Source organism: Hibiscus syriacus, unplaced genomic scaffold (genome assembly GCF_006381635.1).
Source record: "Hibiscus syriacus cultivar Baekdansim isolate YM2019G1 unplaced genomic scaffold, ASM638163v2 tig00000715_pilon, whole genome shotgun sequence".
Taxonomy (NCBI): Eukaryota; Viridiplantae; Streptophyta; class Magnoliopsida; order Malvales; family Malvaceae; genus Hibiscus; species Hibiscus syriacus.
The window spans coordinates 495,616-522,838 of record NW_024061811.1 but is presented as its reverse complement, the minus strand read 5'-3'; the positions used below and the strand labels follow the sequence as shown (position 1 = coordinate 522,838).

Here is a 27,223-nt window from a genome sequence, read left to right as displayed (position 1 = left end):
CCGCATTGCGATAGTCAAATGAATGTCTAATAAGTGATAACAACTGAACTTATCATAGAAATGTTCAAACTCAAGTTACTAATACATGCCTAACTGAAAAATGTTAAAAGTTCACACATAATATACACATAATACAACGTTTGCATTTAAAAATCACCTAAGTTAACAGTCCCAAAAGGTGAAGCCGGTTGTGTTTGGGATTTTGATGAGGATCCATATTTTGGTAGAGGAAAAGATGAAAATTGCAATGCGATTCGCGTTGCGATTTTCATACTCGTTGCGATTTTCATTTCGCATTGCGATTCTCTCGTTGCGATAGTCATTTCCACGTTGCGATAGTTAATTCCGCATTACGATAGTCAAATGAATGTCTAATAAGTGATAACAACTGAACTTATCATAGCAATGTTCAAACTCAAGTTACTAATACATGCCTAACTGAAAATGTTAAAAGTTCACACATAATATACACATAATACAACATTTGCATTTAAAAATCACCTAAGTTAACAGTCCCAAAAGGTGAAGCCGGTTGTGATTGAGATTTTGATGAGGATCCATATTTTGGTAGAGGAAAAGATGAAAATCGTAATGCGAAATGAAAATCGCAACGAGTGAATCACAATGCGAAAATGAAAATCGCAACGCGAAACTAATTTCGCGTTGCGATTTTCATTTTCGCATTACGATTCACTCGTTGCGATTTTCATTTTGCATTGCGATTCTCTCGTTGCGATAGTCATTTCCGTGTTGCGATAGTCAATTCCGCATTGCGATAGTCAAATGAATGTCTAATAAGTGATAACAACTGAACTTATCATAGCAATGTTCAAACTCAAGTTACTAATACATGCCTAACTGAAAAATGTTAAAAGTTCACACATAATATACACATAATACAACGTTTGCATTTAAAAATCACCTAAGTTAACAGTCCCAAAAGGTGAAGCCGGTTGTGATTGGGATTTTGATGAGGATCCATATTTTGGTAGAGGAAAAGATGAAAATTGCAATGCGATTCGCGTTGCGATTTTCATACTCGTTGCGATTTTCATTTAGCATTGCGATTTTCATTTCGCATTGCGATTTTCATTTCGCATTGCGATTCTCTCGTTGCGATAGTCATTTCCGCGTTGCGATAGTTAATTCCGCATTGCGATAGTCAAATGAATGTCTAATAAGTGATAACAACTGAACTTATCATAGCAATGTTCAAACTCAAGTTACTAATACATGCCTAACTGAAAATATTAAAAGTTCACACATAATATACACATAATACAATGTTTGCATTTAAAAATCACCTAAGTTAACAGTCCCAAAAGGTGAAGCCGGTTGTGATTTGGATTTTGATGAGGATCTATATTTTGGTAGAGGAAAATATGATTGTGATGGCACTGGTGATCCACATGTCAACCTTGTATGTCCACTTTCCTTGCACCGACTACATGTCGATCTCTTCTTCTCTTCACCCTTATACGATATACGATCGTGACTTTTTGGTCGGCCAGGAAGCCTTCTGTCCATGGCTGGTGGCAAAACTGTTTGTAAGTCATCTGGTATGTCCCACTCAGAAGGATATGGAATAGGGTAGACAATCTTGCCATAAGTCTGTCGATATACTTCTGTAGTGTAGCAATCCATAGCGTATGTGCTTGAATCATCTTGGTTTAGATGAAGAGAAACTTTTATAACATGGCCACACGGATAACCAGATGTTTGCCATTTCATACAACTACACGTCTTTGCATTTAGATCGATAAGCCCATTTAAGTTATTATCCAGTACTTCAAACAAAGTGTTTGAACATGGTTCAACTCTCCATGACGTTGACTTCACAACACGTTTCGTTATCTTTTTTTCTGTCCATGGTGTAACACGATGTTCCAATGTTCCTGTAAATTTAAATAAATAATACTTAGTAAAATATATGATAAGTTACGAATTTAAAGAAATAATACCTGCATGGTTTCTTTTCTTGTAGTACCACTATTGAATAGAGGCTCGAAAAAACTCCATTAACATAGTAATGGGTAATTTTCGGGAATGACGACTTAGAGCGTTGATTGATTCTGCACTATTAGACGTCATGAAACCATATCTTGCTCCAAGTTGATGTACTCTTGACCATCTTTCAAACCCGACATCTTCTAGTGTTTGAGCACACTGAGGCAAAACACGTCTTAAACAGTTTATATGCTTATTAAAATCCACTTCCCGATAAGCTTTTACAGCCTTCCAGTATGTCCATTTGTGATTTTTTATACCAGCATACCTTGATTTTAGATTTCTATACAAATGAACACCACAAAGTCCATGAAAAGCATCTGGGAAACACCTTCTAACAGCGTTGTCAATTGAGTTTGCCCTATCGGATATGATTGTCAGATTGCTAATAGGACCTATGCAATCCCTAAGATGCACCATAAACCATGTCCATGAATCAGAGGTTTCAGATTTGCCAACCCCGTAAGCTATTGGCAGTATCCCATTGTTAGCATCCATGGCTACTGCTAATAAGTTTACTCCAAGGTATCGACCTTTTAAATGTGCTCCGTCAACTATAATAACTGGGCGCATGCAATTAATAAACGAACGAATCTACAAAATCATATACACAAGAAATATAATCATTTAAATGTGAAATGCATTTAACTAACAAAAATAAGTCAACAAAATTATATTGATTTACTAACCGCAGCACCAATGGCGATAAACAACAACTCAAAGCGTCCATCTCTATCTGTTTTGATATGAGTTACCGACCCAGGATTTTTCAGCTTTAAATTGTGACAATAAGCCGGCAGTTGGGCAAACGATGCTTCTGGCGACCCCCTCAACAATTCCAAGGCATAACATTTGGCTCTCCAAGTTTGAGAATATGAGATACTAATCTTGAACCGAGCATTCATGTCAGTCATAATTTCATGTCCCCGATATCCCCTACCATTCAAAAACATTAACTCAGCCAGAAAACCACCCAACACCTTTTTGTTTGCCTGTCTATGGTGAGGAAAAACTTGGGTTCTTGAACATGTATGTTTATCAATAAAAGTCCTAACTTGAAACATTTCGCAATCTTTTATCCTCTTTGCAATCATACGCCACATACAGTTTTTGTCAATCATACACCTTGTTTCGAAACGATCTTTGCTTGATTTGTTAACTTTTAGTTGATAGCCATCTTCCACACATTTTGTATACAAAGCTATCTTCAAGTTTTCCTTTGTATCAAAACAATCATCTTTCTTGATACGAATAATTTTTGTGTAACAATCAACTGCTATCTTTACTAACTCTTCTTCCGGTATCTGAAGTAATTCTGGCATATTCCAGTTATACTCCCGTGGCATTTTCTTCGGGGACTTTTCTTTGGGGATTTTTTCTTCTTCTTTTTCTTCTTCAGTGTTATATGAATTACAAAATGGATGTTCAACATGTTCGTTTACAGTCGTAACTTCCTCCTCATTATCATCAACAACATCTTCCTCGGCAACAGCTGTTTCATCATCAAAATTCGGGTATTGACCAATATCAAAATCATTACACGCAGGGTCTGTTTCTTCTTCTAAAAAATCATCAAAATCCGAGTATTGACCAAGATCAAAGTCCGGGTATTGACCAAGATCAAATTTCGAATACTGACTAGTACTCACAATTTTTTCTGTTGGCTCATCATCGTCTAACTGGTCAATACGAAAATCGGAATTTGGTGCTGAAAGTTGATTGGGATTTGGATTAGGGAAAGGTTGTGGGTTTTGAGATTGTGTTTGGTATTGGAAATGTGGTGAAACAATATTTGCTTGGTGATGAAATTGTGGTGGAACCATTAAATTTTGAGCACCATAAACTGGGGTTGAAAAATTTAGTTGATTACTACCCGTTACTGACCCAACTTCACTACTTCTAGGTTCAACAACATGCAATGTAACATCATCACTTGAAACACTAATGTAAGCAATGAATCGTTCAACATCTTCATTGTCGGTTAACAAATAAACTTTATCATTTCTCTGATAAGATAGCCTAAATCCACTTAGGGGCTCTAAATTCAATTTCTTTGCAACACGTAACATTAGAGTTTCATAAGTTAACTTTTTTAATGACAGTTTTAGTTGAAGATTCATGGGTAAAGGCATATGTTGTAAAACACCATGAACATTCTCCCATGACCCTCCAAAACATAAATATATCCAAACATGATCAACATTAGATGATTTCATTATTGTAAATTAATTTACTAAACAAACGAGCTGCGAAACTAAAACATGTTTCCAGATGGGGAAGGATGTCGTTGGATATAGGAACGGATGTCGCCGGAGAGAGTGATAGATGGAGATGGAATGAGTTGCTTTTTAGGGATTTAGGTTATGAGTTGCTGTTGCTGCGTAGTTATATACCCAAAACATTTGTGTTGAGAAATTAAAACCTGTTGCGAATTCAGAAATCGAGTTGCGAATTTGAAATTCAGTATTGCGATAGTCAGAATCTCGTTGCGATTTACGTATTCGCATTGCGATTTACGTATTCGCATTGCGATTTACGGATACGCATTACGATTTACGTATTCTCGTTGCGATTTACAGATATGCGTTGTGATTTACGTATTCTCGTTGCGATTTACGGATATGCGTTGCGATTTTACATATTTTCGTTGCGATTTACGGATACGAGCTGCAATTTTACGGATACTCGTTGCGATAGTCAGAATCGCGTTGCGATTTATATGTTCGCGTTGCGATTATGGAAAATCGTAATGCGAATTTGTACTATCGCATTGCGATTCTGGGAACTGATTTGCGATTCTGGGAACTGATTTGCGATTCTGGAGATCGCGTTGCGATTTTTATTTCGCATTGCGATTTTGTTGGTCATTTTGGCAAATCCAAAAAAAAATTAGTTAAAATCGTATATTATAAGGCATTTTTGGTCACTGAGGTGATTTTCTCTTTTTAAAAAATAATAATCACAGATCAAATGGGTTTTGTTGCTTGAGAAATTATGAATTTAAAAATCAGAAATGTCGGTGGAAAAAGTTATCAAAGATATGATTTGGTGCCAAAATACCCAGAATAACATTGTGATCATGTTCATGAATCATAGTGGTTGCTTTACTTAATTATATTGTACAATTAATTTTATGTTTTAATATAATTTATTCATTTGCTTGATGAGATTCTTTAGGAAAAAATATATGGCATAATAAGAATATTTTCTATTTTTCATCTGAAATTAACAGAATTTCTTTTGTGTTTTTTGTAAAATGACTTACGGATTCATTTTCTGTAAGTCATTTTCCGAACTTTTCACTTCAAAGAATAAATACTCAAAATAATTTGATTTTATGAATTTAATATTAGTAAAATATTTTAATATTATTTTCATCAAAATATTATTTATTTATTTATTAATATTTTTAATAATATAATATAATATTTTTAATATTATATAAAATAATCAATTATATTATAATAATATAAGATATTATATTTTTATTTTAATAATATATAATAATTTTTTTTATATTTAATAATGAATAATATTATTTATATATTTAAATAATATTTTAATAAAGATATTTAAAATATACTAATTAATATTTTTAAACTATAATATAACACTATTAGTTTAATAAATAATTAATATAATTTATAATATTTTATTTCACTAAAATATACAAAAATTAATATTTTTATTAATAAAATTATAAAAATAATATTTAATAATAAATAAATTATTTTAATATTTTAAAATAATAATATTAAGTTTTATGATAAATAATATTATTTATTATATTTAATATTTGTAACAAATAATTTTTAAAAAATTCTTCAACTAGTGGAAAAAAGATTTAAATAACAAATTCCAAACATCTTTTCCAAATGTTTTTCAAAAAAATGTAATTCATTTTACGGAAAACATTTTCCGGAAAACGTTTTCCATAAATGTAATTCATTTTCTAGAATTCAAATTCTAATAATTCATTTTCCAATTCCAGTAATTCAAATTTCAGTAATTCATTTTTTAAAAAATCAATTACAACCAAACAAACAGACCTATGTTGCTTTCTCGGGCGATGACACTGAAATTTGGTCAGTGGTCAGGATTTTGAACTATAAGGGATTAATTTATTTAATTTTAAAATAAATAAAATATGGTAGTTATATTTGAATGAAAATATTTATTCAATATATGACGTACAAACTTACACCATCAGCAAATGTAGTGCAATTGGTATCAGGTTTTTTTTTTTTTATAAATAAAAAGCACTTTTGTAAGTATGTTTATGATGCTTATTCGACCCAAGTATAAAATACTATATCCCTACACTTCTCTAGAGCTGGTAATTTATTGGGAAAGACCAGCAAATCTTCTTCTTCCACAACATAATTATAATATAAGCTCACTAGCAGTGTACTGTCTGCCCCAAGAACAATGAACAGCTCCTTCAACCTTTACTTAACAATCTCTTCTTTCATGGCAAGTGTTAGTGCAGTGAGATTTCCTCCACTCTCCACTCTTACTCCGGGCATTGCCACCGCTCTACTTCCTATGAACCCTCCTTCTCCGATTTTGATTTTCCCGAACTTCACTTTGCCACCTTCACCTTCATATATGTGTCCAAATAGCAACGCATCTCTTCCGATACATCCTCCTCTCTCAATCTTCACCATTTCTGGATTCAGTAAAGCTCCCATGCTGTCCACGTATGTCCCTTGCTCCGGTTCAACGTCTGATCCCATTAATTTCATCCACAGCACGAATAAAACGGACCCGCTCGTCATTTCCATGAAATATTCCCCGACTAGTGTTCTGAAAGCTTGCCAGATGGTGTCCATGAACACCCTTTTGCTCCATATCTGTACTGTTTCACCTTCCTTCTTTTTTCCCACGATAACCAATTTTGCCACCACGCATGTTAATGCAGCTGCGATACCTGAAGAAACCCAGAAAAGTGGAAGTAGCCAGTGCAGTGGGAATTTCTTTGATTCCTTCATGTGGAGAGCGCTGGTTAAAGGTGCGAAGATTGCTAGTCCCAGGAGGAAATAAGGAAGCACAGTCTGTAACAATGGCTGAACGAAAATTGACCATGAGGTTTGAGACAAGTTTCTTTCCAGGGTCACTTTCCCTGTGTCCTTTTTCTCCAATGCTGCTGCCATTGGACACCCTGACAGGTCAACTTTCACATCAGATTGCTCTAGGAAGATTCTCCATGCCTCGGGAAGTGGTTCCTTGTTTCTCAAACGTTGGCAAATCTCGTAGATCAGGGAGCGGCCATGATCAATAGAAGCACTCTGAGAGGACGAGGAAGCTCGGATAACATCGATCTCATGGCATCTTTGGAATGGATTAAACTCTAGGGCTTCGGCTTCTTCTCGGGTGAGGTTTTGTTCAAGGTTAATCTCACCTACATTTATGTATGGAAACTCAGTCTCGTCCCATGGTTTAGTGCAGTCAAGCGCATCATCTCTTGCGGCTTCATCTGTTGGAACAGGCCGGATTTGTAGCTGGAATATGTATCGAACACCCCCGGATTTCACCCTGCGTTGGAAATCCTCCGCAAGGAAAAGTAAGGGGCGGGTGTCCTTTTCATCCCTCGGAATTGCACCTGTTTCTGGTGGGAGAATCCCCCTGGGTTCAACCTTCCCAGAGTCCTCGCTGATACTTTCATCACAAGGTCTCAACTTGAATTTCACGTACCTTTCTTCCCCATCCGAGAATCGAAGAATCCGAACAAAGTTTGAATAGTAATGCAGCTCAGTGTACGAGTTAGCACATCGAAGGGACATCCACACTGCATCTCGGATATGTGGGACTCGCTTCACATGCTCTTCTCTTGCAGGAAGTCCACATACAAGCCATGTTGCGAAATCGGCAATGGTTCGAGCATAGAATGCATTGCCTGTTTTCAGTGTTAAGTCAAGGGCCAGAGTGTTAACACCATTAGTCTCATCTAGATGTATTCTTACTGCAGCACCTCGAGCATCTAGCCTTGCATCATCATCAGCACTCAGGCTATTGCTATGTCGAACTAGGACACGGTAGGACTTTCCAGGGTGAAAAATCTTGTGATCAGGGAATCCTTCGATCTTGCCGTATATTTTCAAGTAGCCATTCCCTGCAACACCAATTCGATGAAAATATCTTGATTTAACCTTCAAAGTGGTTGCAGCTAAACTTGAGGCAAGATTTCCTACTATTTTCTTATACTTCGTGTCCATTTCTTCTATTCGATCATCTAAAGCATGCTTAATGTTCTTGACCATGATTGGAGTTTGAGATCCCACATAAACACCACCACTTTGGAGAAGTGAGTTTTCAGGGGCCACTGAAAGTGCACCAAGAATTACATCACTCTCTACTCTGGAGCCTGGAAGGACTAGGCTTTGACTCCCAACAACTGCATTATCTTGCACCTCAACTTTCCCGCGAACCAAACCGCTATGGGAGTAAAATCCTGTGATGATTCTGCTAAAGTCGCCAAGATGAACGCCGGCACCGATTTCAACTAACTCCGGATCTGAAACTGGGTTGATTGCTCTGATTGAACAATGTTGGCCAACTTTTGCACCCAAAAACCGTAAATACATGCAAAAAGCCTCTGTTCCAGAGAGAAGCTTGGCAAATCTATGGTGACAGGCAATAGTAATTCGGTGTCTGATGAATACCTTGAAATAAGATTGTTTTGACTGTTGTCTCTCAGTAAGAAGATGAGTCAAAGCACATGTAATGAAACTGAGAATCAAGCCATGAGCTAAGTAACCGACGGCAAGTGAGAACGCAAAGCTTGCTGGATTCCGAGAGATCCTAGCAAACATGGTAACATATGCAATAACAGTGAAAGGAATCCAATGTAAGGCTCCCGCTATGCAAACAAAAGCAAAGTGTTGAAGAGAATGAGGTTTTCCAGAGAGCCAAATGTATAGGTAGTAAACAATAGCTCCAGAGAAACTGCTGAGGAAACCAACCATGTAAATGCCTGTGAACTGAGACATGGTCTTATCTGGAATAGCATTTGACAGCACTGTACTCTGAAATGGTAAACAATAATATGTGAGCTATGTTGTTTACTAATAGAAAACTTAATTTTGAAGATCTGAAAGTGAAAAGTACTTACTTTTTGGACACTGTTAGTCTTGGTTGATCTATTCACAGAAGTGCTTCTATCAATCCTTTGTAATGGCAATACTTCAGCTTCTTCTGCCAATACACTTCCCTTTTGGATCACTGCATATGGCCCGACCGTTGAATTCTTGCCAATTCTAATGGCTTGGAAACTTAATATTCCATTCTTTACCTCATGACTTTGAATTAATGCCCCTTCTGAAATCACAGCTCCATCTCCAATTGAAACTAAAGATGGGTCTGTAATGTCAATAGTATCGAGTGTAACCGAAGACCCGATTCTTGCTCCAAGCATCTCAAACCAGTAATTTAAGAACACTGTTCCTCTCAAATGTTGTGCAAGAACTTTCGAGGCTATTTGTTGGACTTTGTAAAGTGCCCACCACTTAACAAAATCAACTGACCAGATGGAGACATCATGGATGAGGACATAGTTTGGTCTCAAGAAAGGATTTCCAAGAAAAGATATACTCAAACATGTTAAAGCTATACAGAGAATCCAAACAAGGGGAGCAAAGGCCAAACATACGAAATAAGCCAGCCACTGGTTTCCATCTATCGGTGTATGGCTTGGTGAGGTGAAAATCGTGAATGCAGAAACTGATAAATATGCGGGTAGACTCAACAAGATAGACACAATGATAAGAGCCATGAATTGTAAAGACCAGATGCCTACTTGGCGATGGATGGATACTTCCTCCAAAGGCTCATCGAAATCTAGATCAGGTTCGGGATGAAAGGATGAAGCCGTCATAGGACCAGGTTTTGACTTCACTAAGAGATTCTCTGAGAAGTTTGCCAAGTCTGCAATGCAGTTTGCAGTGAAAATATCTACTGCTCCAACAGACACACCTAGAAAATCTGAAATTTTTTGCGATGCCCTGACAACTCCAATGGAATCAATTCCATATGAGACAAGGCTCTCCTCAGCAGAAATATTGCTGGTAGGGATTCCGGTTAGCTCGGAGACCAGGCCTTTGAGAAATTCTACAATGTCCTTGTTTCTAAATCTTGGACCGGGTATAGGAGAACTCTGAAGTTGACGAGGTGTTCTTCCTTCAGCGCAAGTCCCAGTAGTGAATGACCGAACCAAAGGTCTCTTTGAAAAGATTGGATCCGGGACTATGCTCAAAGTTCCCTCACTGAATTGTTTGAGGCACTCAAATCTCTTGATTTTTCCTGAAGTTGTTTTGCTCATCGTCTTGGGCTTGATCAGTTTGATGGCAGCAACACTGACCCCATGTTCTTCTGCAACTCGTGTTTTAATTTGTTCGATAACTTCCTTTTTCACCGGTTTTCCATCTCTAACTTCTGCAATTACAACGAGGCCAATATGGTCAGCACCATCTGGAACTTGGATTCCTTTTTCTGATAGAACATCCTCTGGAACACCAATGACAGCACAACAACCAGGCCGAAGAACTTCAGATGAGCTTTCAACTGTCTTTTCTACATCTGCCGAGTAAATATTCCTTCCTGCTACAATTATCAGATCCTTGATTCTTCCAGTGATGAACAATTTCCCATCAATGATTCGTCCCAAGTCTCCAGTTCTTGTGTATTTTTTTCCAGCGTGATTCTTAAGCTCGTTTCTGAAAGTTTGCTGGCTATGTTCTTCTCTACCCCAATACCCAATGCCAGAACTTGGACTACTAATCCATATCTCTCCTTCTTTTCCGGCTTCTTCAAGCTCCACACTAGTCTCTGGATCAACTATTTTGATGTCAACATTTTGATTTTCTCGATCAGTATAACCACAACAAACTCTTCCCTGCCAATCCACCAAGATGGGTTTCCCTTCTCCATATGCACAACTTACAAACACACAGTTTTCGGCCAAGCCATAACCGGGTGCCATCACCTCTTGTGAAAGGCCGAATGGATAAGTGAGCTCAATGAACCTCTTCAGAGTTCGTTGCCTCACTGGTTCAGCAGCAATCATTAGGAAAATAAGGGAAGAAAGATCATAGTTCCAAGCCTTATCCTTGTCAGACTCTAGTCTTCGAACCACGAGCTCAAATGCAAAATTAGGCCCTGCACTGTGAGTTGCCTTGTATTTGCTCATAGTTTGAAGCCACAGGAGGGGATTTCTGATGAATGTCATCGGGGAAAACAGTACTGCTGATCCACCACTAACCATAGCAGTAAAAAGTCCCCCAATTAGCCCCATGTCATGATATTGAGGAAGCCAACTGATTAAAACAGTCTCCGAGGTGCTCTTGTATCTCTTTCGCATCAACTTCACATTATGGACGAGCCCACCATGAGAAATCATGACTCCTTTAGCATCACCAGTCGACCCAGATGTGAACTGCAAAAAGCATAGATCACTGGGGCTCGGTTCAGATGGATCAACTATGGCATCTGGAATAGCTTTCTTGAAGTTTTTGATCCATGAATCTGTGTGCAACCAAGTAAGGTTAGGCCACTTAGCTGAAGATTTTCCATTTTTCCCAGTCAACGAGATCATTTGCTTCACGAAACCTGCTCGAACTGCAGAGTGATAGACAATGGTTGATAATATTGCCACTGCACCACATGACTTAGATATATTTTCAATCTTCAAAAGTGCTTGTCCACCTCTTTGCATAGGATCTGGAGGAAGAACTGGAACTGGCAACACCTTTGCTCTTAAGCACCCAAAAAATGCATCGACAAAGTCCAGACCTGGAACATACACTAAGAGAACCCTGTCACCGGGCTTGATGACTGGTTTTTTGCTTGTCAAGATCTTGTAAGCGATAAAAGAAACATTAGCATTAAGTTCGGCATAAGTCCTCGTGCCTACTGCTGCCCCTTCTTCATTAATCCAGGTATAAAGCGTTTTGCTTCGAGTGACTTCACGAGTTCCCCAGTGCTTCAAATAGCCGTCAAGTGTACTAAGATCAGGGAATTCAACTCCAGGGTGTTCACCTAGTTGGTTGAGATTTTGATTCCCATTGTATGATTGAAATGGAAATAAACTCTGCAAAGAAAATCACAATATGGATCAGGTATCGGTTTACATCTAATTTAGAACATACAGTTACTGATCCATAACAACATATATTACCTTAACATAAGGAAATACTGGTGAGGAATTGTTGTTTGCAAAGTGCTTGCAGATCAGGGCCATCGAATAAGAAGAATTTCTCTCTGTAAGCTCAAATGCCATAAGACCACCGACGTAGTAAGTATCCCTTTTACCTTGAAGTTCAGATTCTAAGCGCTCATAAAATCCATTCTTCATATCTGTAGTAAAATGAACATATAAGCATCAATATGGAGTGAGTTCAATGATCTAGCAGCAGGTGATTTTGCATACCTTGACTAGAAACATGAGGGAAATACTTGAACCGTCGTTGTAAAACAACTTGCTCGACTTGTCCTCCCATGGTTTCAACTACTTTTATTGCAAGCTCACGGACAGTTGGTCCCTGAATATCCAGGGAGTTGCCATATGACCAGAACAAGAATATGTCGGAATCGGCATAAAATCTCTGCATTGCAACCGGATGTCCAATTGTTGCAGGATCGTCCATGTAGTCACCAAAGTAATAAAAACCAACAGGCATATGTTCTAGCCCTTGGATTTTCAAGACTGTAGTGTAGTAGTCGATTGTTATTACTTTACTGAAGAGCTCCCTTTCAACATCATTCAAATCCATCACTTGGGTTTCGTTTTCTGTGACAAAACTACCTGGTGTTAGCCTCTTGTGGAAAAGAATTTTTTTTACCAGTCTAAAGATTTTGACAAACCTGTATGATTCGAAACAGGAGATCTATATGTTTTCCCATTCTTGAAAGGGAAAGCACCTGAGATGATAATCTTATCGAACTCCATAACTTCAGATTCTCCTTTAATGTTTTTCACATTAATGCTGACACCAACAGCATTATCATTACGCTTTACTGCCAATACTTCAGTATTACAAAGGACTTTAACGGGAAGATGTTTACTGATCTTCTCCCAAAAACTCGTGTATCCACCTCTAAAACGTTGTATTTTTCCGGCCATTGAAGTTCTAGTGAACTCATGAATGTAGGCATAAGGCATGTCTTGACTGAATCCGTAACCAGAAGCAGTGTATCCATAAGCTACGGACTGTGGAACAGATTTAAATCCATGAGCCTCGAGATAGGTTGGTGTCAAATCTGCTGCCAAGTCGCTCACAGCATGAACGCCGATTCGATTTGAAGCCTTAGCCTTGTCCTGGCGGAAAAATAAAGCGGGTTCTTAAAACTGATTCCTAAAATGGAAAGGTCAGGAAACAACTATGAAAGCAACAACTGACCTGAAGTTCTAACGTGAGGGCGATCACAGAGACATAATCATCGGCAACTTTAATATCGCGATACTTCCCTGTAGAACTGTCAATGAGGGCGAGCTTGTGGGAGTCCATCTCTTCCATTTCAGCACCAATCTCTTTGGCCAAGTGAAATATGACTGGTGCACTGTTTGCAGCAAGAACTTGGCCTCCTAAATCATACACCTTTCCTGCAATATATATATATATATATATATACATATTATATTAACATACATAGCAATTAACCTGAATGGAAAAAATGGAAACATCATTTTGTTACCTCGTATATCAACGGATTCACACATTCCAGCTACAGTGTGATGCTTCTCTACTATGGTTATATTATTATAACCAAGCTTGATTAACGCATAAGCAGCAGATATCCCACTAGGACCTGCTCCTATGATCCCAATACTGGTATTTATTGGAAAGCATGGATGCAGCTTGGAGAATTGATCTTCTATTGGTTTCGCTTGCTCCATTTTCAACTACTTCAGACCTTCTGACTGTTCAATTTCAGGGAACCAATCTTCTCGGACTTCCTTATATTGCTGTTTTCCAACTTCAGAGAATCAATCACAGTGCAGAGATAAGCTGAGAATATCGAATTAGGTACTCAACTTCAGCCGAAGGGACAAAAATCTCAAAAAGAAGTCAAACTCCGACCCCCAGTTTGATTTTGGAAAACCGCCATTTTTGTCTATGAAGAAACCAGAAAGACATTTTTCAATTCCCCAAACATAACAATAAACCCAGATTTCCATGGAAAAGCAGTATGAACTATGAAACATTTCCCTGTAATGCCATGAAGATGACATGAGCGACCACCACAAGGTTAGAAATCAAAACTTTGCAGACATCCAATGTCAGATTAACACAAAACACGTCATGCTCATACAGGCTTGTTTGTTAAGCCTTCGCTAATATTTTTCTTCCAAGCTCTGTAAAAACTAATAAAAAGCCTAGAAATTGTTTCTTTTATTATTATCATCATTATTTATTGATGGCTTAATGGTTACCAAATCCCTTGAGTTTTGAGGAAAAATTAATTCAGCTTCTGGTTTTTTCATCTAATTAAACATTTAAATCTAAAAAATTAATCAATGTAGTGTTTTGATCGACGTAAATTATCGTTTACCATGATTATCGTTTATCATTAGAGTATTGAATTAGTAATTTATATTGTGAAAATGATGGTTCACAGCGTTAATATGATAATTTATAATGTTATTGTGACACTACATATTAATGTTGATATGGTAAAAGAGTCTTCGAACTTTCTAAAAGGAATAATTAAACCACTTTGTCACATTATCATTTACATGTGAATTGTTATATCGGTATCATGTATTATCACATCAACATCATAAATTGTCACATTAATATCATAATAGTCAACAACTTTTTATGATCAAAGAACTATATTCATTTAATGTTAGAAACGGAAACAAGGAACCAAAATGTCAATTTCACAAAGAGGTAATAAGTTGAGAATTAAGAAACTAACCTTTAGAGAAGTGGGGAAAAGGGTTGGGAGCCAAATGGCGAACACATGATGGACATGAGAGAAAAAAGTGTACTAGGAAAGCGTCAAAGATGCTATATATTTAAAGCTGACGAAACGAAACAGATTCCGCATGCATGAAATCAAGTGAAATCATCCTAGAATTTAAACACCAACATGCTCCGGTTCCTTACAACAACAAGACGACAAAACCCACTGTTCATAATATACCTTCAAAGACTTCACAGTTTTCGATGTTCTCCTCGTTTGCTCCGAGCATGTTCCAGCTGCTTCATGTATTCGGTATCTTTGATGTCCGTTCAAGTTTGGGAAATCCGTCGCTTAAACCAAACTCCATCAACACCGACAAAAAAAAACGATTTGGATGCTATACATTACCATATCCATAAGAGCCTGTTCGTGTGATTATTTTAAAAACAAATTTGAAGGATTTCTGGGAAACAAGTACATCTTGGGACGGTCTGGTTCTAACGGTGTGGATCACGTCACTTACAAAACAATAAAGGCAGATGGCATCTCTCTGAAGACATGCGCATAATCACAGAATTGACTTCGATTAAATCCAGATTGGCCAAGTTCAAGTGATCAGAAAAATACTACGTTAGAGATACTTTCGGTTTAAGTCAAATGATAGAAATTATAAGATTTAAATGGATATACTGAATTAACCAATTTGGATCCCTAAACCATACTCAAATACAGACAAAGAGGATAAATTGGGGTTCGGTTTTCAGGAGATTCTCCTCGGCAGCGGCACTCTAACTAATTAATTAATTGTTATAATTTTTCTTCTTCTATAAAAAAATATTTGATATTTTGTCGAAAACTAAGTGTTGATTAATCAATTTTTTTAATAATTAAGGTAGATTAAAAATCGAATTATTATGACGATGAGACTATCAACTTGATGGCTATCTTTATATTTATATTTTTATTTTCGTTGTATTGTTAAGTTATTAATATGAATCCAAACTCTTACTTGAGTCATTTTATTTGGGAATTCATGAAACAATCATTAAAATCTATCAAGATCAAATAGTAAATCAAACATATAAACAACTTTAGGTAAAACAAAACCTAAAATACGTATCACAAATTTAACTTACACATCATTAATTATTAAAGTTGCAGCTTATTAAAATTAAAAAGTTCCATTTTTATATTTTATTTCCATTCATAAGTAAAACATAATAATATCAATCGTGGCTGCCATTCTGAAACAAGTTTTTATACCGAGAGAGATTTACCCAATAGTCATCTTAATCCAGGCCTGGTCCAAGTTTCTTTTCTACCAAAAATTCGGTAATTCCGTTACGTTCACGTAAGTGTAGGCCCGCGATAAGATATAATTATGCTCAATTAGATAACGTACGTGGATAATGGTTAGCCAATTGGAACTTCTGGAGATTTGAAGTGAAGTAGACAAAATAATTATGTTATTTAAAATTTTGAATTCATATCAAGATTGACAAATCAAATTTTATATAAACTAATACATGATTTTTGTAATATATACACGATATAAATTAAATATACTTAAATGTATAATATCTTTTTATTTATGATAACAGATACTTGTTTAATTCTATATTATATCAAAAAGGATGATAATATTTCAATTTTTATTAAACTAAAATTCACATTAAAATAATAGAATAAAACTACACAACATCATAACCGATGGTTGTTTTCAGGGGCGGGGTAGGAACACAATGTGTGTGATAGAATAGGGTCCCGGAATAGCAAATGTCCCAAAAAATTAGATTTATTATTATTATTACAATAAAAAAGAAAATAAAGTATTATGGATCAGCGGTAAATACTTTGGGCTAAAAACCACATAACCTGCGATTGAATCTTGTTGAAGTTATATGGGAAATACCAATAATTAGTACTATGCTACAGCTGCAAAGATTACTTCATCTTTTTTAGTTAATAAAATCATCTTTAAAAAAATTGAGATTTAAAGGTTTCTTTTTAAAAGTTTGTACAGGACCTCAAACGTCCTAATCCTGCCATGTTGTTTTTAGCAAAAATATGAGTTAAAACGATGGTTGTTAAGAAGTCTCTAGTGAAAATTAATTGACACGTTTTAAAAATGGTTGGACACAATATCTGCTGTATTCCTATTATCAGAATAGTGACGACAGATGCCACGCCAATTCCGAATCTGAATTCCAGCACATTCAACATTCTGTCTTTAAATTAATAAGATTTACTTTGCATGTGGTGTGATGTATAATTAGGGATGGATAGGAGTTGAAATTTTGTTTAATTTAATTTTGATTTGAAAATTGAAAGTCTTAACTTGATTTCAAATTGTCCTGATAATTCGTCCTGAAATTTAAGATATAAATTCAATTCTGCACTAACTCAAAATATGGTACAAACACACATTATTGAGTGCATTTTCGATGAAGAAACTTACTTGTCCGGCAATGAGAATTCAAAGATATCATCTTTCAGTTGCGGATTTAAAAAAATTTTGTGAGGGTCATACAAAATTTTATATGAAATAAATATAAATAAAATTTCAGGATTGACACAATCTATAAAATATATAAATCACTAATTAAAGAAAAATCAAATTTCAAATATATATATATATATATATATATATATATATATATATATATATGCTCTTAAAGGATTCTATGATATGTATAAAAAAAACAAAAGCAAAGATCTTATAAGAAAAAATTAAAATGGAAATAATATGTAAAATAGTATTAAAAGAAAAATAAATACTTTTTTATGATTGAAAATTTGTAATTTGAATTACTTATTTTTGGGACTTTTCTTAAGACCAAATTACTAGTAGAAATGAACCATTAAACTCACAAACTTATAGATAAAAAACCTTAAACACAATCATCAAATAAGAATTAAACCTTAAATGATATATAATATCTTGGACTGGATAAAATAAAAAAGAACATTTTATATTTTATTATTTCTTTTTTATTCTGATAATATAATAAAAAACAATTTTATAAAATCATATCGAAACGAAATTCATCAAATACATGTTATTTGACCAACCCTACGTTATGTGTGAGTGAGGGTAAAATACACATTTAGTACTTAAACTATCACATTTGGTTTATTTTAATACATAAAATTTCATTTGTTTTAAAATCATACCCAATGTTTACTTTTTGTTTTATTTTAGTATCCCTCTGTTAAAAATTAAGGTATTAAAAATTAAACAAAAAGTTAACCGCTGGTATTAAAATGAAACAAAAAATAAATGTTAGGTTTGGTTTAAAAAAGTGAAAGTTTAGATATTGAAAAGGAACAAAAGTGATAGTTTAGGTACTAAACTTGTAGTTTACCTTTCTTAAATAATATATATATATATATATTTGGTATAATTACTAATATTTAATTTATTAATCGATTAATGCAGATAGGATGTTGCAGAGATGAGAGCGACCTTTCTAACCCAATTTGCTTCATTCGCAAACACCAAGATTTGAACCCCTAACCTTATTAAAGTGTCTAGTGTCTCAACTCATTAGACGACCTTATTGTTGGTATATATATATATATATATATATATATTAAATTCATAAATTGGTCCCTTAAAAAGTGTATATAATAAGTTATTAAATTTAGTTATAAAAATGTATATTAACTTAAAATTTGAAAACAACTACTCTATAATTTTAGTTATTATTTATTAAAAAGAGTTAGCATTCTTTTTATTGTTATTATTTTAGTTTTAAATGAACGAAAATATATTTTGTTTTGTTATTTCTGATTTTAAGATATAAAATTCATTTTTTCCCTTTTTCTTTGTTTAATTGTTTATCTTCTTTGAGTTGAGGACTGTAATCAAATTATTAAGTATTCAACTTTTAATTTTATTTCAATTGAAGGTAGTAAAATATTTTAACTAATATATACATTTTTTTAAATGTCAACAACAAATAATGTTAAGTTCCATCATTGAATGTACGGTAGTTTTCTACTTAAGTGAGTTGTATATATATATATATAATCATATGTTTTTATTAAAAATAATAATTAATTTAAGTAATTTAATTTGTTTAGAATTAAGATTTTCAAGTTATGTAAGTAATTTTATTTTTTTATTTAACTTAATTTGATGACGAGCAACATCGATTTTCTCTTGATTTAAGCCTCCGACAGTGTTGGATGTTGTATCAAATGGTTTTCTAATGAAGCAAAATGGTCGTCGACGATGACTGGTTGTGATGGTCGATTAACAGGAGATAAACTTATATAACTTATAGGGGCGGACCTTATAGTTGCCATGGGTATCCCAGGCATTCCCTCAAAATTGTCTACTTAATGTTAATTTTTTCTAATTTTTTTAATTAATACAAGTGACACATCTAATATTGTGTGTAATTGTTACTCTTTATTATAGGGTTTAGGGTTTTTTTGTGCCACCCCTAAGAGTTTTTTTATGCAACCCCTTAATTTTTGTCTTGAGTCCGCCTCTAATAACTTAAACATTTGAATTCTAAACAAGTTATATTACTTAAATTAATTATTATTTTTAATAAAAAATTATAATTTATTATAATTATATTAAAACTAAAATTAAATTTTAGTAAATGATTAATTTTAAATAAAGCATTATATTTTTTTTCATATTTACATAGTAAGAATATTTGTTTATGGTGTGTTTTGCTATTTTATTTTAATGGTACGTTACCATGCGTTATACAACAAGCGATTTTATTACATCACTTTCATCCACCACGTGGCGTGTTTAAACTAAAAAGATTTACTTTAATGTTGTCCCATGTTGAGTGTATGGTAGTTTTCTACTGCTGCGAGTTGTATAAAGCAAAACGTTTTTATTACTTTCCTTCAATACACGTGGTGTGTTTTGACTAATAAATATATTAAGGGTAAATTACATAAATGGTCGCTCGACTATAAGATTTTTTTTTTTAATTAATCGATTATTAAAAGTTATAAAATGATCATCAAATTATTTATTATGTTCCAAACTCGTCATTTTCGTAAAAAAAAAATTAACTGTAGTATGAGCTGTACATTAACCTACTTACTGAGATATAATAAAATTTGACCTCATAATCTCAAACGACTATCATATTTCAGTCAACATGTTAACGTTAGCTTAAACGATCGTTGATTTTTTTAATAGAAAATGAGGAGTTTGAAACATAATAAGTAGTAGGGTGACTATTTTATAAATTTAAATAATTGAAGGACTCATAAAAGTTACTCTATAAAGTCGGAGAACCATCTTATAACTTTAACAATCGAGAGACTCAACAAGAAAATATCATATAATCGGAGGACTATTTATGTACCTTACCCATAGATTAATTACATATTTATCATAAAAATGTATTTTGTTATCTTTTCATTTATTGTTAGTTTTTATAGACATGGTGTTAAAATTAACCTCTAGGGTTTATCAAAATATTATTTTATTCTAATTTTTTTTAAATATTTTAGCTTCAACATTTATTTATTTTTATTTAAAAAGATCTATAATATTTAACCGAATAATCATTTCGATCTTTATTCTCTTTTTACGTAGCATTTTGACTATCAAAATTTCATTTTTAGATAAAAAATCTCATATATTTGAAACGTTAATGTTTGTTAACCACAATTTCCATTCACATAAGGGTGTTTTACCCAAAATAAAAATTTTGAATCAATATAAAAGAATATGTATCAAAATAATTATTTAATTAAATATTAAAAGTATTTTTTGATATTATACTTTTTATATAATAAATAACCTTATACAGTTATTTTACAGCAAGTTTTTTTTCTTCCTAGCAAATAGTTTTATTTAATAATATAACACAGTATAAGTGCGATGAAAAGGATAATAAGACCCAGAAGAACAGCATTAGAGTGAGCTTGCACCAGCAAACGTAATGCCATCAGCAATGCTTCTACCATAACATCCACGGGTTCGCTCCTCGGCATGAGCCAAGGCCAAGACACGAAGAACAAGGGTTTCTGTCGATACCTCCCTTTGCTAATTAAAGCATTAATTAGCTTATATAAACTTTTACATTAATGTTCTTAAAATGACATATTTTGATGATTAAGGCAGGACCTCATTTGGGTTCATTTATCCCGTGGTCGTGCTTTGTTTTACAGTAAGCAAAGATAACTGTTCGTTGAATCATCGCTGTCAAAAGGAAAAAAATCAAGGTCCCTGGAGAAATAATAACAATAATAATAAAAATAAATAAAAAATGCATGTCCTCTTTCTCCACCTATATATAAAACAGCATAGATTAGATTTTCTTCAACTACAACCTTACGTATATCTATCCACTGATCTCCAAAATGTTGAAGCCACATGTTTATCATCTCAGCACCAGCAAAACCCTGTTATTGCCGTTGCACAAGCCGTTCTTACACGGCACTGCCTTTGGTTTTCTTCCTTTGAACTACTACAAGCCTTCTTCTTCTTCTTCTTCTTCGTTGAGCAAGACAGACAAAGGTTTTAAAGCAAGATTTGTTCCAAACAATACCAAAGCGACACCAGACAGTACCACCACTCTTACCGATGATGTCGGTTCTGTTTCCGCTGTGAAAGCATTCGTCACAGTTAAACAAACTGTTTCTGGTCTCATCACCAACTTAGGGTTCCAAAGAGGGCTAGATGATATCCAGGACTTGCTCGGTAAATCACTTCTCTTAGAGCTTGTTAGCGCCGACCTTGACCCCGGTAAGTGATGAAACAAAGCTCGCAGGGTTTTTTTTTGTTCTTCAAAATTCTAGGAATTTATTTTCTTCTGTTGGTTGAAAAGTAAAAGCAAAATAAATGGTTACGTTGACACTAAATAAAGGTGAAAATTTGCAGTTACGTATAGATTCCAAGGTTCATGGATTTCCGTGAGTAGCCAGAAAGAACAAAGACAGATTTTATTAATAACTTACCAAAGCATTACTATTTGATACTATTATTAAACAAAGAAATGTTGTTGAACTTGCAGAAACGGGGCAAGAGAAGGAGACGATCAAAGCTTATGCACATCGAGTGAAACAAAAGGGTGACGATGTGACATACGAGGCGGATCTCAAAGTAGGCCAAGAGTTCGGGGAAATAGGTGCGGTGGTGGTGGAGAACGAGCATCACAAAGAGATGTTCTTGACCGAGATCGTGCTTCGAGGCTTCCAAGACTCCGATCCTATTACCGTCACCTGTAATTCTTGGGTTCACTCCAAGTTTGACAATCCTCAAAAGCGGGTCTTCTTCAATCACAAGGTTAGATTCCTCCATATTTTGTTACTCATTTTTCCTTGTATTTCGTTTATGTGCTGAAGAGCTAAATATAGGGTACTTGATGGTCCCCGTCAGGATTTAGACACTGCACTGCATGCCACTGGTAAAGGCCAAAAACATCGTAATAGGGTTGATCGGATATGTGAGGTCCATAGTGTACAAGTTTTGTTATCTTTTCACGGGAAGTAATTAACGATATCTACGTACCTATCCTTAATTATACTTTCTCCTAACATAATTTCTATTTTTCTTTTCTCTCTCTCCCATTAAATTACTTTTTCAATGAGGACCATTGAACAGAAGAAAAGGAGACAAAAAAATGAAAATATGAACCAATGCACTTATAGAGGAAAAGGATACAAAAAAATATGGACCACGATCACAAACTACAACAGCACATGTAGTGGACCACAATCACTATTGAAAACGCCCACACACACTTCAAATTCCGTACGCTACACGTAAGGAAGAACTCTACCACCAGTAAAAACATCAACCTAGACGGTGCTGAAGATTTCATAAGCTGATTTAGCAAAACCTTGTGTTTTTTTAAAATTAGTTCGGTGCTAATAATACAGTCGTACCTGCCGTCACAAACACCAAGCGGATTGAGGAGACTGAGGAATGAAGAGCTGGAGGCATTGAGAGGGAATGGTGAGGGAAAGCGCAAGCCATTTGAGAGGATATATGACTACGATGTTTACAATGATCTCGGCGATCCTGATTCCAATCTCAAAAAAGAAAGACCTGTGCTCGGCGGCAATGAAGATTTCCCTTACCCTAGACGGTGCCGGACTGGTCGCCCACGCTGCAAAACAGGTAATAATCAGGGATTACCCACTGGTTTTAGAAAAGAAGAATTGGTAGATAATTGAATAAATTAATAATTGCAGCTTCTGAGTCGGAGACGAGGAGCAACATATTTTACGTGCCAAGAGATGAGTGCTTCTCGGAGGTGAAGCAACTGACGTTCTCGGCAAAGACGTTGTACTCGGTGTTTCACGCAGTGATACCGTCGCTGCATACGGCTATTGTAGACAAGGATCTTGGGTTCCCATACTTCACAGCCATCGACAAGCTTTTCAATGAGGGGATTCACTTGCCTCCCCAGAAAGGACAAAGTTTGTGGAGATCAGTTCTCCCCAGACTTCTCAAATCCATTTCTGATACGAATGCTTTGCGCTTTGAAACGCCTGCCACTATGGATCGTAAGTTCTCTCTCTTATACACAATTTTTAGGTCACATTTAAAAAGATAATTGGATAAAGGTATAACCACGTGAAATTTTAGAGTTTTGAATCACCATCGTAGTTATAAGTTTGGTTGAATTAAACGTAATTTAACCCTTCAATTTTTATAACTAATATTATTTTAAGATTTAAATTTATATAATTGTGTAATTATAATATGTACTACTAATATTTTTCTGAAAAGTAATAGTATGATTAGAATGAAGAATCATACAATGGAAGGACACTGCCATTAAGTTCATTAAAAGCAACAGACGATACAACAAAGATTTATGGTAATCGATAAAACGTAAATATATTTTAATTCTCTATATTTTATCAATGTCTAAAAAGTTAGAATTTATTCTACTTGTAATTACTAGAATTATAATTATAGTATAATGTTCAAGTACATCTTTAGATAAAAAATTGAAAACTTGGATTTGAATTTTAAAAAAAAATATAGATTTAATAATAAATTACTTAGAAATGTAAAATTGATTACTATTTCTAAATTCTTGGACTGTTAGATTATTATATAATAATGATTTTGAAATTCCTAGTTTAATTTTGAATTTGAGAATTTCAGTTTTTATAATACTTTTTATCTATATTTTGAATTTGATAATTTCAGTTTTTATCGATAATATATACCTGTTATTCTTGTCATTTACGTTACAAATCATTCTATATCTAAATTTTCAAATTCTTATTCCCAAACGATATATCAATTTAGCAGTGATTATTTAATCAATTACTCACTTCTTTGTTTTAATTTCTTGAAGGTGACAAATTTTTTTGGTTTAGGGATGAGGAGTTTGCTCGACAAACCCTTGCGGGGATCAACCCATATGCTCTTCAATTGGTTACGGTATGATAATTGTAAAAAAAAACTGAGAAAAATGTTTCAATTTATATGTATCTAATTTTCAAACTAATAGTCCCCCCCAAAAAAAACAAAAAAACATAGGAATGGCCAATGAAGAGCAAACTTGATCCCGAAATCTACGGTGATCCGATATCTGCAATCACCAAAGAGCTGGTCGAGCGTCAAATCAGAGGATACTACACGTTGGAAGAGGTACCAGAGTTGTTCATTTATTCAGAACAAATGGTGACACAAAGAGACATTGTTTTTGATTAAGTTCTTATATATTATTCATCCATGTGTAGGCATTGGAACAAAAGAAGTTGTTCGTCTTGGATTACCATGACTTGTTAATACCATATGTGAAGAAAGTGAGAGATCTTCCAGGGACAACATTTTATGGGTCGCGAACACTATTTTTTTTAGATCATGAGGAGACCCTGAGGCCATTGGCCATCGAACTAACTCGACCGCCAATGGACGGGAAGCCACAGTGGAGGGATGTATACAAGCCGGCTTGGCATTCTTCAGGTGTCTGGCTCTGGCGGCTTGCAAAAGCTCATGTGCTTGCTCACGATTCGGGCTATCACCAGCTTATTAGTCACTGGTTAAGAACCCATTGTTGTACGGAACCTTATATAATTGCCACTAACCGACAACTCAGTGAAATGCATCCGATCTACAGATTGCTCCATCCCCATTTCCGTTACACAATGGAAATCAACGCACTAGCTCGTGAGTATCTCATCAGTGCTGATGGGATCATTGAGACCTCTTTCAGCCCTGGCAAGTACTGTATGGAGCTTAGTTCTGTTGCTTATGACCTTCTATGGCGATTCGATCATCAAGCATTACCCGCCGACTTGATTAGCAGGTATTCTCAATTGTTTACCGAGTTATATATATTCTTTGAAATTCATAAATTTATTAACAATTTTCTTCATTACTAGGGGGATGGCTGTTGAAGATCCTACTGCTCCTCATGGCCTAAGGTTAACGATCAAGGATTACCCTTTAGCCAACGATGGACTCCTTCTCTGGGATATTCTCAAACAATGGGTTTCTGATTACGTGAACCATTACTATCCCAAAGCGAGTCTAGTGGAGTCAGATGAAGAGCTTCAAGCATGGTGGACCGAAATTCGTACGGTCGGACACGGTGACAAGAAAGATGAACCATGGTGGCCTGTCCTTAAAACACCACAAGACTTGATCCAGATCATTACGACCATCACTTGGGTAACCTCGGGTCATCATGCATCTGTCAACTTCGGACAATATACATACGCCGGTTACTTCCCCAGTAGGCCAACGATTGCTAGAAGGAATATGCCAACCGAAGAGGCAACTGGAAAAGACTGGGAATTCTTCAAGAAGAAACCTGAAGTTTTGCTTCTAAAGTGCTTCCCTTCACAAATTCAAGCTACTACAGTGATGGCTATTTTGGATGTGTTATCGAATCATTCTCCGGATGAGGAGTACTTGGGAGAAAAGTCGGAGTCGGCTTGGGCCGATGATCCCTTGATTAAATCGGCATTTGAAAAGTTCAAAGGGAGGTTAATAGAGCTTGAAGGGATTATTGATGAAAGGAATGCAAACGAGGATTTGAAGAACAGGAATGGTGCTGGGATTGTGCCATATGAGTTTTTGAAGCCCTTCTCTGAGCCTGGAGTCACTGGGATGGGAGTGCCATATAGCATTTCCATCTGAGCTGTCTCTCAAATGTTCTATTATGAACATTATGTATCTTCACATTCCTTAAGGGTTATGGCGTAATAAAACGGTTTATGGCATAAGCTATTTTGAAGGAACTTTGGTCCTTTTTAAATATATATATAGGAAAATTCTAATGCACGTTGTAACCGAAACACATAACTAATTGTGACATATCGATGTACACCACTAATTAAATTGTCTTTATTACATAAATATGAAAAAATATAATAATCTAACCATAATTAATCATTTATTATTATTTAGTTTAAATTTTAATATGAATATAATTAAATTATATTTTTATTGAAATTATAATTATTTCAAGAATTTTTATTTGTTTATGATTGGAACACTTAATTTTATATAAATTTGCATATTCATCACAACAACAATCATCATAATCAACCGTCAACGATCCTATTCATCGCCGAAAGATCATGTTTTTCAATCTCAGCTTTAAATTCTCGTTTATTCAGTCCCCACCGATTTTTAGCTGCTTTACAACCACCCGCCTTCCATCTTGTAAGCAACCTTTATAAATAACCCTAAGTTCACCTTCACTCAAAAGATTATGGTGTAAAAATATATTCGTAACCTCGACTAATTCTTCATGTGTAAACAATGACTTCAAATTGCCTAAACTGTCGAGTTCTGGCATCAGGTGGTGAATGCACAAAGCCACTTCTAAAACTAGTTCCAATGAGAGGAGTTGAAGATCGTGTCTTTGTATAGGATGAATCTATAAGCATGTAACATTGATCAAGACAGAAGCTCCAATTACATATAAATTGAATATTACCAATAATTCCTTAAGCAATTGAACAAACTAATATGCACTTGTGAAAAAATTTACAAGATCTTGGGAAGAGTCTAATGGGGATGGCATTACATAACCAAGTAAGTAACACAATTTTTCTGCGATGAATTAGATCGTCAATGCTTAGTTTGATGGTTTTTATTGGGATGAATATGTAAACTTATATAAATTAAGTGTTCCTATCCTAAATAAATAAAAAATCCTAAAATAATTATAATTTTTAATAAAAAAATATAAATTAAATATTTTCTTATTAAAATTAAAATTAAATATTAATAAAGGATTAATTGTGGATAATTGCTATATTTTTAATATTTATTTAATAAAGACAATTTAGTTATTAGTGTGCTTCAGTATATCACATTAGTGGTGTATTTCGATGTGCGATATGC

General features: G+C 34.7%; 2 protein-coding genes across 2 annotated transcripts; one reads left to right on the top strand and one right to left on the bottom strand.

Annotated features, from left to right (window-relative positions):
- Positions 1-6,409: 6,409 nt before the first annotated feature.
- On the bottom strand, positions 6,410-8,985 carry LOC120210032. The gene has a single exon (XM_039208863.1). The coding sequence runs from the start codon at positions 8,970-8,972 to the stop codon at positions 6,456-6,458; it is 2,517 nt and encodes an 838-aa protein (XP_039064794.1). The 5' UTR covers positions 8,973-8,985; the 3' UTR covers positions 6,410-6,455.
- Positions 8,986-21,209: 12,224 nt separating this feature from the next.
- On the top strand, positions 21,210-26,008 carry LOC120211090 (linoleate 13S-lipoxygenase 2-1, chloroplastic-like). Its single transcript, XM_039209716.1, has 8 exons — positions 21,210-21,643; positions 21,912-22,183; positions 22,780-23,020; positions 23,095-23,409; positions 24,216-24,301; positions 24,401-24,511; positions 24,604-25,172; positions 25,249-26,008. The coding sequence occupies exons 1-8, from the start codon at positions 21,259-21,261 to the stop codon at positions 26,006-26,008; spliced, it is 2,739 nt and encodes a 912-aa protein (XP_039065647.1). The 5' UTR covers positions 21,210-21,258.
- The last annotated feature ends 1,215 nt before the right edge of the window (positions 26,009-27,223 follow it).

Bases quoted from the DNA above. Each gene is read 5' to 3' on its own strand.
- LOC120211090 (XM_039209716.1), top strand. From the start codon at position 21,259: ATGTTGAAGCCACATGTTTATCATCTCAGCACCAGCAAAACCCTGTTA. The intron at 21,644-21,911 runs GTAAGTGATGAA...TTGAACTTGCAG, and splicing joins TAGCGCCGACCTTGACCCCG to AAACGGGGCAAGAGAAGGAG. The intron at 23,410-24,215 runs GTAAGTTCTCTC...AATTTCTTGAAG, and splicing joins AACGCCTGCCACTATGGATC to GTGACAAATTTTTTTGGTTT.
- LOC120210032 (XM_039208863.1), bottom strand. From the start codon at position 8,972: ATGGTTGGTTTCCTCAGCAGTTTCTCTGGAGCTATTGTTTACTACCTA.